General features: G+C 38.0%; 1 protein-coding gene across 1 annotated transcript in view; it reads right to left on the bottom strand.

Annotated features, from left to right (window-relative positions):
* Window positions 1-12,308, bottom strand: part of LOC116851869 — a 146,749-nt gene that overhangs the window by 33,125 nt on the left and 101,316 nt on the right. Inside the window, exon 2 of the mRNA XM_032831723.1 lies at window positions 6,492-6,594. Within this exon, the coding sequence (XP_032687614.1) occupies window positions 6,492-6,581 (90 nt within the window). The 5' untranslated portion in view covers window positions 6,582-6,594. The remainder of the gene's footprint in view (window positions 1-6,491; window positions 6,595-12,308) is intronic.

The raw sequence follows: 12,308 nt of genomic DNA, 5'->3' as shown, positions 1-12,308 counted from the left end.
ATCTGTAGTCAAAAAATTAATATTAAAAATGGCTGATCTAGTTTGTGTATGTAAAATTGAATTGCGCGTCAAAATTAAATTAAATATTTAAAAAATCTTAATTAAAAATTGAAAATCAAAATTAATTACAAGAAGAACTGCGAATAAATGATCAGGCTTTATTATTAGGTTCGTGTAGTTAAATTCGATGCCCCATTTCTCGATTCACTTGTAGATTTGTTGCGTTTCGTAATCGACATCTTGCGTGGGCTTTCGTTGGTCTATGTTTAATTGCAAAAAAATTACTTTTGTTCTTTCTTGACTATAGTGAGTCTGACAATCGAGGTCGTTCGGATAATATTAGTAACCGTGCTATTTCCGGAGCGTGACTATTCTTTTCAAACCAGATCATATCTGGTAGTTGCACCTTGCACGGTCTTGCCCACTTTGCCTTGCAGATTGTCTCTTTCGTAACGTATCCCATTATCGATCACTGAACGTCATAGGCATACGCAGTGCATTGTCGTCGGGATGAAAAGCGCGTCGCGATTGCGAAGCGGGCAAATCGCACCGACTCATTCCACGAGCGAAGCGTGATCCTTAATTTCACTTTCGATTAGCTGGACGGTCTTCTCGGTCGCGATTCTGTTGCGCCGGCATGTTACATGACGCGCAATAGAAACGAACGATATTATCCTTGATGCGGCGTATCGACCGGAGAAATCCAGCGTGAAAGAGCAGCGGAAGAAAACGAAACGATCACTTTTGAGCGAATAATTCGCGTGCGCGCGCGTGCGAGACCCAATCGAGACAATCGAAATCGCTGACGAGATCCGGCGACGTGTAGTAACTAATAAGCTCAACGTCCGCGTATTCGCGACGACGAAACGAAGAAACGTAACGTGGGCACCACGTGTCAGCTAATCTAATTACCCTTTCGCCTGCGACGAGCCTTTAGAGCTCTATGCTAATCGCTCGCCCGCTCTTCCTTTCCGTCATCGCCCTCCTCTTCCTCCTTGAGATCATTATGCTCGCTGAGCGTTGTTGTACGCGTTGCGCTCCTCCGTAGCTCGTTATGCCAGGCGAAATTATCCCACAACGTCGTGCGTAACATTGACTTTACGTTAACGTTAATGAATTCGCGCTTATATACATACGGGATTACTGAGGTCCAAAAACCAGGTTTCGCCGAGTTCTCCGCGGCGTATATTAATAGCTATATTGTGAGAAAAATGTGATGTTTCTAGCCATAATCACATAGAGGAAATAATCGCTATAAGCTATGATAAAGAAAACCATTTCCTATAATTAAATTGCTTATTTAAATTCTACTAATGTTATTGATAATTCTATTTTTTATATTTTTAATTAAATTTTACTAATGTTAATGATAATAATCTTACATACATATTATTTGCGTTATTATTTTATTAAAAGAAAATATGGTTCAAAATTATTATAATTTTAGTTATATCAACCATTTTTTTCTCTTAGTGTATTTTAATTAAAACTCGTCTCGGGTTTAAATTCGAAGTTACATGAGATTTTTCCAGTTAAATCACGATTTTTTAAATATAAATGTCACATATATAAAAACAAAAAAATAGGATAAGGAAATAAAAGTGAGTGAAATGTCTCATTTTAATGTGTATTTCCTTAGTTTTCAATTAAAATGTTATAAAACTAAACTGAAATACAAGAAATTAAATAACTGGAACAAAATCATCGTCGAATTATTATTAAAAGTGACTTATCTCGACTTTTTTAAGGCGAATTTTGACTACTTTCCCACGGAAAAGCTACCATCATATTCAGCTTAAATTAAACTACCATCTTAACTACTATCGTATTCAACTTAAAAAACGCAAGATTACATTATAACTTAAAAATGTGATAAAAAATTAGGAGATCCACCTTCAATGATCTTGATATTGATATATATTATAGTCATATTTACTTTTCTGAGTAACATTCAAAAAGTTTTAGACGTCGCTCATTGTTAAAAAGTTATTAAAGAAACTTTTTTACAAATGAAACGTAATTTTTGCAGACACGGTATACATGAAAATATGGTAAACAGTATACGTATATGTGCGAGGGAGGGACGAAGCCGCCTGCACTCTCTCTCCTCTCCCAAAAAAACAGCCTAATCTAATCCTAACTAAATAACTCACGTTACACATTTTAGGTCAAAATCCTATTTTATCCATTGCCCTTTAATCCAACTCGATTTTTTACCTGTGTGACCGTTTGGGCAATAATTACATTCTTCATTACAGCAAATGTCCAAAATACATCTTAGAGACGTCCCAGAGATATCATATATCTTTGGAACGTCTTTGGAATGTATTTTGAACATTTGTGCTGTATGGGCTATATCGTTAAACTTGTCTCAATAAGGGTTCTTTAAAAACATGCCAATGGGGTAATAGGTTATACAGTCATAAGCAGTTTCTAGTTTCATTATCGGCCAAATTTTGACCCCTTTGGGGTCAATGTTTCCATGTCGTGCAGCAATGTTACATATCGTTGAACTTGTCTGGGCAAGTGAGCGCTTTTATGAAGTATGTATATCTTCGAAAAGTACACGGAAAAAACAATATGGTTGATCCATACAGAAATCTGGTTGTGCCAACCAGATTCAATAGTAAAATACGGAACAACTATTTATATGGTTGCTGTAACCAAAGAGCAATGACTGAGTTACTTATGTTGCAGCAGTGATAATACATGGTTAATACAAACGCGGCTCATTACGCGGCAATTACAAATGTATATTTATACACTCAGAACCAGTTTTCACATGTATACATCTCTAGCTGTGCGCGTAGTGAATTGCTTTTCTAACATCGCTGCTTTGCAATATAGCATTGATTAATGCAACTATATCGATATTTAGCTTGTCTATGCAAAATGATCCCCTTACTAATTTCTGGTTGCCACAACCAAATGACGCGCAACTTCATTGATGTAGTTGACACACCAAAGTAAGTAAATCAAATCAACCATACAAAACCATACAACCATAATCATACAAAGATATGTAGAATGATGCAACTATTTGCTTACAACTAAATATTTTTTGTTAGGTGCACCACATCTCTTTTCCGTGTAGACATAACGTTTCGTGAGTGTCCCTGTTGGTAAAAAGATAAAGCGGTTGTTCCGCGGTGCCAAAGTGATTCCGTTCGGCGGAAACGCGCAGGAAGCCGGGGAACAACTTGCTCGCTGGTCCTCCGAGCTCATAACGATCGCGACAATCCGCGGTGGTTGACGCAAAAGTGAAAACGGTCCTGGATTCACGGGGCCGTAACCGGGCGGTGCCACAATTCGCCAGAATACGCAGGTACGCGCGACGAGCTTGCGAAATAATACACGTCCGCCCGTTTCTCACGTTCTTTCCTCTCCTTCCTCTACTCTCTCCCCTTTCCTCTATCCTTCTATCTCGTTTCCTTGTCGACCGCGACACCCCGGGTGTGTCATTTCGCAAGGTGGACAGCGCGCCCGGCGAGTCAGTTGTCGAACGGGTATCGATCACGTGCGAATTGCCGATGTGAGAAACGTTCGGCGAGTTCAGCGGCGTTCAATGTCCCCGGGGTGTAGTGCAGTCGCGGCCTCGGTTTCACGCGACGCTTCTTGAATCGTATCTCGCCGCGCGTATCGCTCGTAACTCGTTGCAAACGCATCGATCAAATTAAGTCAACGCGCGCGCGCGCGCGCGCACGGCTAATTAGATCGTCGCCGCGGTAATAACCGCGGGGACGGCCGGTGGAATCCTCGCAGGCGGTGTAATTCGCGTATCCGCGCGGTATCCTGTCGTTAAATTGCGTTAAAGCAGGCGGCCATCGTTGCGCGGTACGGAGCGCTGTACGTTTGTTCGATAATTCACGAAAAGTCGTCGCATGACCGCCTCTATACCGTCGTGCTTATTGCCTCACTCATTTATGATCGTACGGCCCCGCACGTTAATTACCGCGTCATAATTACAGTTCCGCCTTCTCGTTTCTGTCTCCTGCGAGTCGTCTGCTCATGCAACGTGCTCGCTTACGTTTCTCCGTATCACAATTCCCTCAAACACAACTACCTGCGTCGAAGCGAAACTTCCTCTCGCGAATTCTGCTTCTACGAGTCTCTCGAGTTCACTTGATCATTCATCATTAAATATTCATCAGTCCCTTTAAGAAGTAGACGTGTGTTGTTACGTCCAAAATATATAATCACATCCTTAGCGGAATTCTCTCATATTGGGTCGCGTGATAAATAATTTCGGAGATAAAACAAAATGATTGTATTTTTATGACGTTATATGACTTAATGAAGCAATTCACGCGTCTCTTGATCCATTATCTTCTGCCATCCTTTACCTATTATTATTTCATGGTATTATAATGATATAAAGATATTGCAAAATATCTGAAAAATAAAAAATTACACTTATTACCCGCAACGCAATACATGATCTCAAGAGAATTCTTCTAAAATCAAAAGGAATAGAAAATATTCTATGCGCAATATTGTTCTTGTTCATTAGAAATGAATATTTTTTCGGTAAAAATTTTCGCATAGAATTTGGGATTACAGGAAATAGCATCTTCCAACTACACGTTAAAAATATTATTCTACGGCTAAGAAAAGTGATTACTTAGTTTATTTTCCTCCTTTTAAGTAATAGTTATTATCTTTGACAAAGAAAAACTTTCCTTGACAATAATCTTAAAATATATACATAATAAATGTGAGAAAAATTGTCGTGTACTCAAAAAAGGAATTTATTTTCTTTACAAGAATATTATGAAATTTTTTCGAAGAAAAGTTTGACTTTGTGTACACTGAAAAAAATACATGAAAATTTATTTATGAGATATAAAATTTATTTTTGTGAATAGACTTTATATCCCACAAATGAATTTTCAAGTATTTTTTCTCAATGTAGTAAATAAGCCGAATTTTTGTTTTAATTTAATATTTGTGATTAAAATAATAATAAACTTGCTAGTTTTGGTAACTCAGAATGTATTTTGAATAAATTAGAAACTTATGATAAACTTATGATAAATTTGCGGATATATAAACTTATGAAAGACAAGTAACATTTAATTTAGTATAATATAAGTATTATAATTTAGTATAATACACTTTTCTATGCGTAGAATTCTTCTTATTGAATGTTGGAATATTTTGCTTTTGATTTCAAAAGAATCTTCTTGAGATCGTACATATAAAGGGATCTCACTAAGAATGAGATTATATCTTTTTGGATGTAAAATTGTTAAAATTGTTGGATAAAGCGTACAAAATGATTAAATATAGCATTAAAAAAGAATATTTCCTTCCATAAAATTTTTATCTTCTTAATTCATAAGAACTTTGCAGTAAGAATTCATAAGATTTTGCAGTACATAATTGTACAATAAACTTTGAAACACATACACTGAGAAAAAATTGTTGGAAATTTATTTGTGAGATATTAACTTTATTTGTATGAAATAATGTTTATTTCTGATATAAATTTTTATACCCCACACACATACACACACACAAATAAATTTTCTCAGTATATCTAATTGAAATGTTACAAAAAATATGAAAAATGGATTCTGTAGTCACCTTCGTTTTTTTCTTCGCATTTCAATAAACGTGGACGCAATTGTTTGTCGCAATCATTAATTGGATTCACATTAGCTCATTGACCGTAGAATTTTAAATATGGATAAAATTGACTTAGCTTATTGTCAACGTTACCGTTCTTGAAAATTTGTATGTGTTCTATTTCTTTGTCATTATAATTTTCTTCAATTCCAATATTCACATTCTTCGACGTCTTCTAAAATAATTTAAAAAAAGAGAAGCATTGATTCTGACTATTTTTAAGTTATGAGCAAATGAAAATGTGCTGAATAAAATTTATCCATGTTTACAGTTCACGTAACTTTTTTTATATTTGTAGTTCTAAAGTTACCATGTTCGTAAATCAACGGAGTCGATCGAATTTATTGCGACCGTTATAAATCATTCTCGCGCGCACAATTACACAACGATCGCTCATTCGCCCGACCTAGACACCGACACTGCGTACGGAAAAAGTGTAGCAAGTGCGCTTTTACCCGTTACGATCTATCGGCCAGCGAACACGCAGAGAAAGGTACAAGCGTGTCGGATTGATCGCCATGACAGCGCATGAGGCTAGTGCAACGGGCGAACTTTCCTTGGCCGTTTCGGTTTCAGGTGGCTGGCTCGTTGTATCAGAACCGACGCGGGTTTTCTGGGTCGGGCCTCTCACTGGCCTACACTGTGATCGCGGGCAAAAGTGACCATTGAAGTCGTCGGGGCCGGTGTGCTCTCTTGGGTGAATGGACAGCCGATCCCGGATCGAATGTATCCTCGCCCTCGACAAGGATATAGGAGATCGCGCATTAAGTTACGCTCGCTCCTCTCTTTCCCGATTATCGCGGACTCTTAAGGTCTTGCGCGAGTACACAAATTGCGCGTGCACGTTCGTGCGAGGGTCTTACCTCCAATTGCACTCCGAACAGATCCCTTGATCTTCCGGGTCTGGGAGCGTTTAATTCCTGCATCTCGGCCTCTCGCTCTACCAGTCCCATGTCTTCGTGATACCTGCGCATGCAAGAAAATCCTCAATCCGATCATGTCTCGACAGATTTATTAGATTAATTATTCACTAGATATTCTATTAGACACATTTATTTTATCGCTTTTTTATTGGTTCAGGGGTTTATTAGATGGACAAATAGAGAGAAAGATATCGGAGAAATAAAGAGATGTTTATCTAGGGTGAGGTACTATATAATAATATATTTACTCAATATACTTAAATCTAACCTCTTTTTTTTTAAATAAAATAAACAATTCATAGAAGCTTCCATAAAAAACTTGAAGCGTATATTTTCATAAAACAACTTGAAACGTATTTTGAAACGTATATTTTCTTATTTAGTAAATACTAATAACATATTTGCTCAAATCTATAAATTCTTTTTTTTTAATAGAATAGATAAGTGCCATTATAAAAAACTGGGATTTTAAAGTATACATTTTCTTATTTAATAAATATTTTTTTATTAATAGAAATTCATATATTTGTTAATATACACACAATATATGTTTTTGTATTTTTTTTAGATATTTTTTCTCTCAGTGTAAATGCTTTTATTTTTTCCTTAGAGTATCTTACTATTAAAATTATAAACAGTTCAAGTTAAATTATTATATTTTAATTATTGAAACAGTTTAAGTTATGAAGGTACAGGGAAAATAGAGAAAAAATTCTACATGCCAAGTCTGAACGTTATCCTATAAAATATTACGAAGATGCTAAATACCAATATAAAATAATAAATAAAAATGAAATAAATTGAAAACTCTCGATAAAGGTGATAAAAAATTTAAGATAAATCGAGTTAAATTAAATTAAGATAAATGAAATTAAATCGAACAATTACTTCGTTAAATAGCTAATTAATAAATTAACGTTGACCATAACTAATAAAGAAGCACGTTGGTCATATATAATAAAGAAGCACGTTATTTTACAGAACAATTTCCGTTTCAGCAAACTCCGCCGCGAACCAAAATAAAATTGACGGTGAACGAGTGTAAGGCGGATGAAATAAAAAAAAGACGTCGTTTGAATATGCGTTAGGAGAATTGCCTGTCGCGCATAATATTAAAAGTATATTTGTAGATCCGCGTCTATTCATTAGCAACGCTTTTTGCCTCGGTCCAAATAATGGTATAATATATGAATTATTAATCACAATGTGCTAGCGGCAATGTGCGCACAAAGCGCGTTACAGTGACTGAGTTTAACAGATATGCCGTTCCCTTTCCATGATATATCAAAGCCGTTTCTCGTTTCTTCTAGTCGCGAAACGGGGAGCATCGTAAAGCAGCGCGGACGAGGCGAAACTGAATCGGGAGTTTTATTGTTACACATGTACGCACGCACGCAACACACATCATCCACACACATACACCGAGAAAAGAATGCAAGCGCGCGCGGGAGAAACAAGGCGAGTTTTGATAAACGAAACGCCCCGCGGCGTGGTATAAATCATTGAACGTGAAGAAAAACACTAGTGACGGGTCCAAATGCGATTAAGCGTCTGCGAGGCACCGAGTGTCGCCACGACAAATCTGGTTTTCTTGCGGCGGCGCACTTAAGATAATTGAAATAAAACGTCGATATGGATAGAAGACAGTCATCGCGTTTCCAATTTGCGTCGCGACAGAAGGCCGACAGCGCGAAAAACTTCTTGCTCGCGGAGATACGTGCGTTTCAGACGAGCCAGGGAGACTGGTCGTAGTGAGACGACGCGATACAGCTTGAAATTGCAGCAGGAATTAATTACAATGTATCGAGGAATTATTGACCGACGCGCGACGATTAATGCGAGAGCGCCGTCGACAGCTCGCAGTAACGTTTGAGGGAGCATCGCTATTAATTATCAAACGCTTCAATTAGACATAATGCACGGCTCACCTGTGATAATCTGTCTTCGGGTATCGATTTCTCGACATGATTCGCGCGTTCAACACGTTAAGCGCGCGCAAGCACGTCTGCTCTCACTCAACACATACATTATAACATTATTCGACAATACACAGAACAATATTTTATAATTTTTTATATAAGAAATTTTAAAAAATTTGTTATGCAATACAATAAATTTTTTTATACATTACATCTCTTTATACAATAAGGAATCATTAAATATCGCGCGTTAACCTTTTAAAAATAAGATAAAATTACGGAAACAGAACAAGATAGAGTCATAGATGACTCGAATATATTTTGAGTTCATAAGTTTCCTTTCTGCGCATTAAAATTTGTATCAGGGCAAATGAAACAACAATTTCACCAGAAAATATTTTTTATATACTCGATGAAAGCACTTTTTATGCAATAAAAAAATCTGTTTCTATTGCCCTCATTCTGACTGAATGTTAGTGCTCTTGTATGAGCGAAATGCCGCGCCTGTTATTAATTAAAATTTTAAATAAAAATATAACTATTACTGCATTAAAATACAACTTCATAAAAACAATTAGATGTATTAAGACAATCTATCAGAGTAAAGCATAAATTTGGTAACAGCACAAGTTGCATTAACCTTATATATTTATTCTCGCTATGAGCGCACGCTAACACTTTCAGAGTCTGTCAATAAAAGTTGTACTAACGAAATTAAGAAAACGACTATACATATATAATCCAAAAGGTCGCAAATAAAAAGTCAGAAAGTTTTAAGCCAACTGTTAAGCCATATAATTTTATATGGCTTTATATAATTAGAAAGTAAAATTTCAACTTACAATTTCAAATTACTATTCACGTATCCTAATACAAATTTTAATATACAGAAGAGAACAAACGAATTCAAAAAGTATTGGGGTCACATACGACCCCACCTTGTTTTGCTCATATCCCTGTGGTTTCAGCTTGTCCTTTAAAGGTTCAGTCAGTCGCTGTAGCGGCCGGTCGGCTCACGTTCAGACTCAATTAGCTTGTATTTAGCTCCGCAAACTTTTATTCCCCCGCCCACGTGTCTCCGCGCGCACGAGGACCAGACAGGGAGAAAGGTTACGCGCCGCCTTTCGTCTCGCGTGTGGCACTTTCGCGTAAACGCTGTTACCTCGTTGGCATTTAAAACAATTACGCGACGCGCGCGGTCATTACCGCGGCGCCGGGAATACCGCGACGCCGGTCGCCATCAAAAGCGTGCGAAATCACGACGGCATTGTCCCGCGATCTGACACCGGAGGGAACAATAAAGTCGAGAGCGAGGCGCGACTCGCGAGAGAAGATCAGACCGGGTCGGGTATGATACGCGTTAAACTTCCCGCGGGTGTGAATCATCCGGCGCGAGAAGCAGCCTTCAAGACGATTGCGTGACAGGGCGCTCAAATCGCGCCTAAGTCGCGCAATTTCGCGAACCGCGGGAATTCTCATCGCCTTCTAATCCCGCTGAGAGAGGCATCAAGGAGATCAACTCTTCTAATCAGTCTGTCGATCTTAACGAATCGGAGAGTAAGCTGGTATATTTTGTCATTGGATCAAAGAACAATGTCGAAAAAGACAATTTTTTGCCTAGCGAGACAAACGTGAAAACATTATCATTCTTTACTAATTTTGACCAGCTAAATGCAATGGTGCTATTAGAATTAATTGCTCGGGAACATCTTCCATTTTGAGATTAAAGTTGTATTTCTCCAAATAATTTCCTGTATCGTTACAAATATTATCTATCGATATTGTGAAAGAAAATTGCTATCTGCAAATACACAAATCACAAACAACAAATGCAAATGATTTTCAGTATCAATTAGATGACTTCCGATATCTAAAATGGCGGATTTAATATGGCGTCTTGATAATCTCTAAACCGCTCTCAGCTGAACCCAGAGACAACGATCGTGAACGTGGCGGTTTTTTATCTCCTTTTTGTTTTTATTTTTTTTTTTATTTTTATATATTTTTTATTTTATGTGTTTTAAGAAGTCGCTATATTAGATGTCTCATTAAACAAAAAAACTATAAATTTATTTTTTTTCATCAACTTAATTAGCTTCGAATACCTAATAAAATGTAATATAGATTAAACTTTATTATTTACCTTTTTTTTTTCCTAAAAAAATCGATAACTTTTCGCTCAGATAAACGCCATATTGGACCGGCTATTTTAGATATCGGAAGTCATCTAATTGATACTGAAAATCCTGTTGTTTATGGTTTGTGTAGATAACAATTTCCTTCCATAATATCGATAGATAATATTTGTAACAATATAGAGGATTATCTGGAGAAATACAACTTTAACCTCAAAATAGAAGATGTTTCCGGACAATTCTAATAGCATTTTCTATTGCATTTAGCTGAAAATTAATAAAAAATGACATTTTCACGTTTTGTCTCGATAGGCAAGAAACTGTCTTTTTTCGACATTGTTCTTCGATCACGAAAGTCTATCTAGGAGTTCTGTGTGGAGAATCGAAAATCGGGATGTCCCACGAGATTCGAGACGACTGGTCACCTCAACGAGCCCGACGCGTCGGCAGGATGCAGCGCAACAGCGAATGCGCGTCTGGGTATGCATTCTCCGCGAACAATGGGTGCGATACGCGCGCGCGTACGCCCTTGTACCGTTATCTCGCTCGTCGCGAAATTATCCGCTAATTATTTGCAATTAATCGTAAAGCCGTGGCGCGGGAAGAGGCTCGGGGATGCTCCTCCTCGGCGGGTTCATCTCGCGCGCACGGCGCCTCATCGCGCACGGTAGTCCATCGTCTATCGCGTTACTACATCGGTCGTTATGTGTCGTAACGAGCGTCGTTATGAGCGAGCGAGCGAACGGACGAACGTAATTGCTTCGCCGCGTAATTCGTAATTGCATTATCATTACTCTCTTTCTTTTTGTTGGCTCGCTTTAATGCGTCGCGCAATTAGGCGCATAATTAATCGTTAGCGACTGCCGCTACGGTCCCTCAGCAGCCCCCACGGTGTCCCCCGCGGCCCCCCTTCCCCTGCGCCTTCTTATCCTGATCCTGGCACATCCGAGCGCGTTTCACCTCGAGTCGGCGCGTCGCGCAGCGATTGTTTTCGCGGCGATTCTATTATCGCGAGTGCGCCACTGCCAACCTCGTTGCCAGAATCGTATCTCCAGCGAGATCTCATGTGCTATCGATAACCTTCGCCGATACCTGGCGGCTTTTGTGTTTCCGCCGCCTTTCGAACGGGCACGGGACGCGCCTGCAATAACGCATGCTGAGCCGACGCTCACACAGAAAAAGGCACGGAGAGAGTACTGGGAAAAAATTATTTTTTGTACTTGGAACTAATTTACTATTAACTATAATATATTATATAATTACTATTAACTCTAATAACTATTTGCCAACCAAGTACTTTGGTTGGAATTACCATGTGTCTTTTTTTGTGGCAAGTAGAAGAGTGTATGAAGTTGGCACCCCACTTTTTGAAATTTATAATTTTGAAAGTTGTTCCAGATTGTTCTGACTTTGTACCACATTGTTCCAAAGTAATATTGCTTTATTCGAAACGGTTTTCGAATAAAACAAAAAAAATGATTTTTTGAGCTGGCACCCCACTTTTTGAAAATTGAACATTCTGATACCGCAATAGATTGTTCTAGTTGTTCCAAACATTGTTCCAAAAGGACAAATCCGTAAGTTGAATTATAAGTCCAAAAAATGAAAAAAATGTTTTTGACCTGGCACCCCATTTTTTGAAAAAGGAAGCATTCCGATACCGATATAGATTGTTCTAGTTGTTCCAAACATTGTTCCAAAAG

This window comes from Odontomachus brunneus, unplaced genomic scaffold (genome assembly GCF_010583005.1).
Source record: "Odontomachus brunneus isolate Ranch 3 - 2012 unplaced genomic scaffold, Obru_v1 Obru_scaffold_195, whole genome shotgun sequence".
Lineage (NCBI taxonomy): Eukaryota > Metazoa > Arthropoda > Insecta > Hymenoptera > Formicidae > Odontomachus > Odontomachus brunneus.
This window is presented reverse-complemented; position numbering and strand designations above follow the sequence as displayed.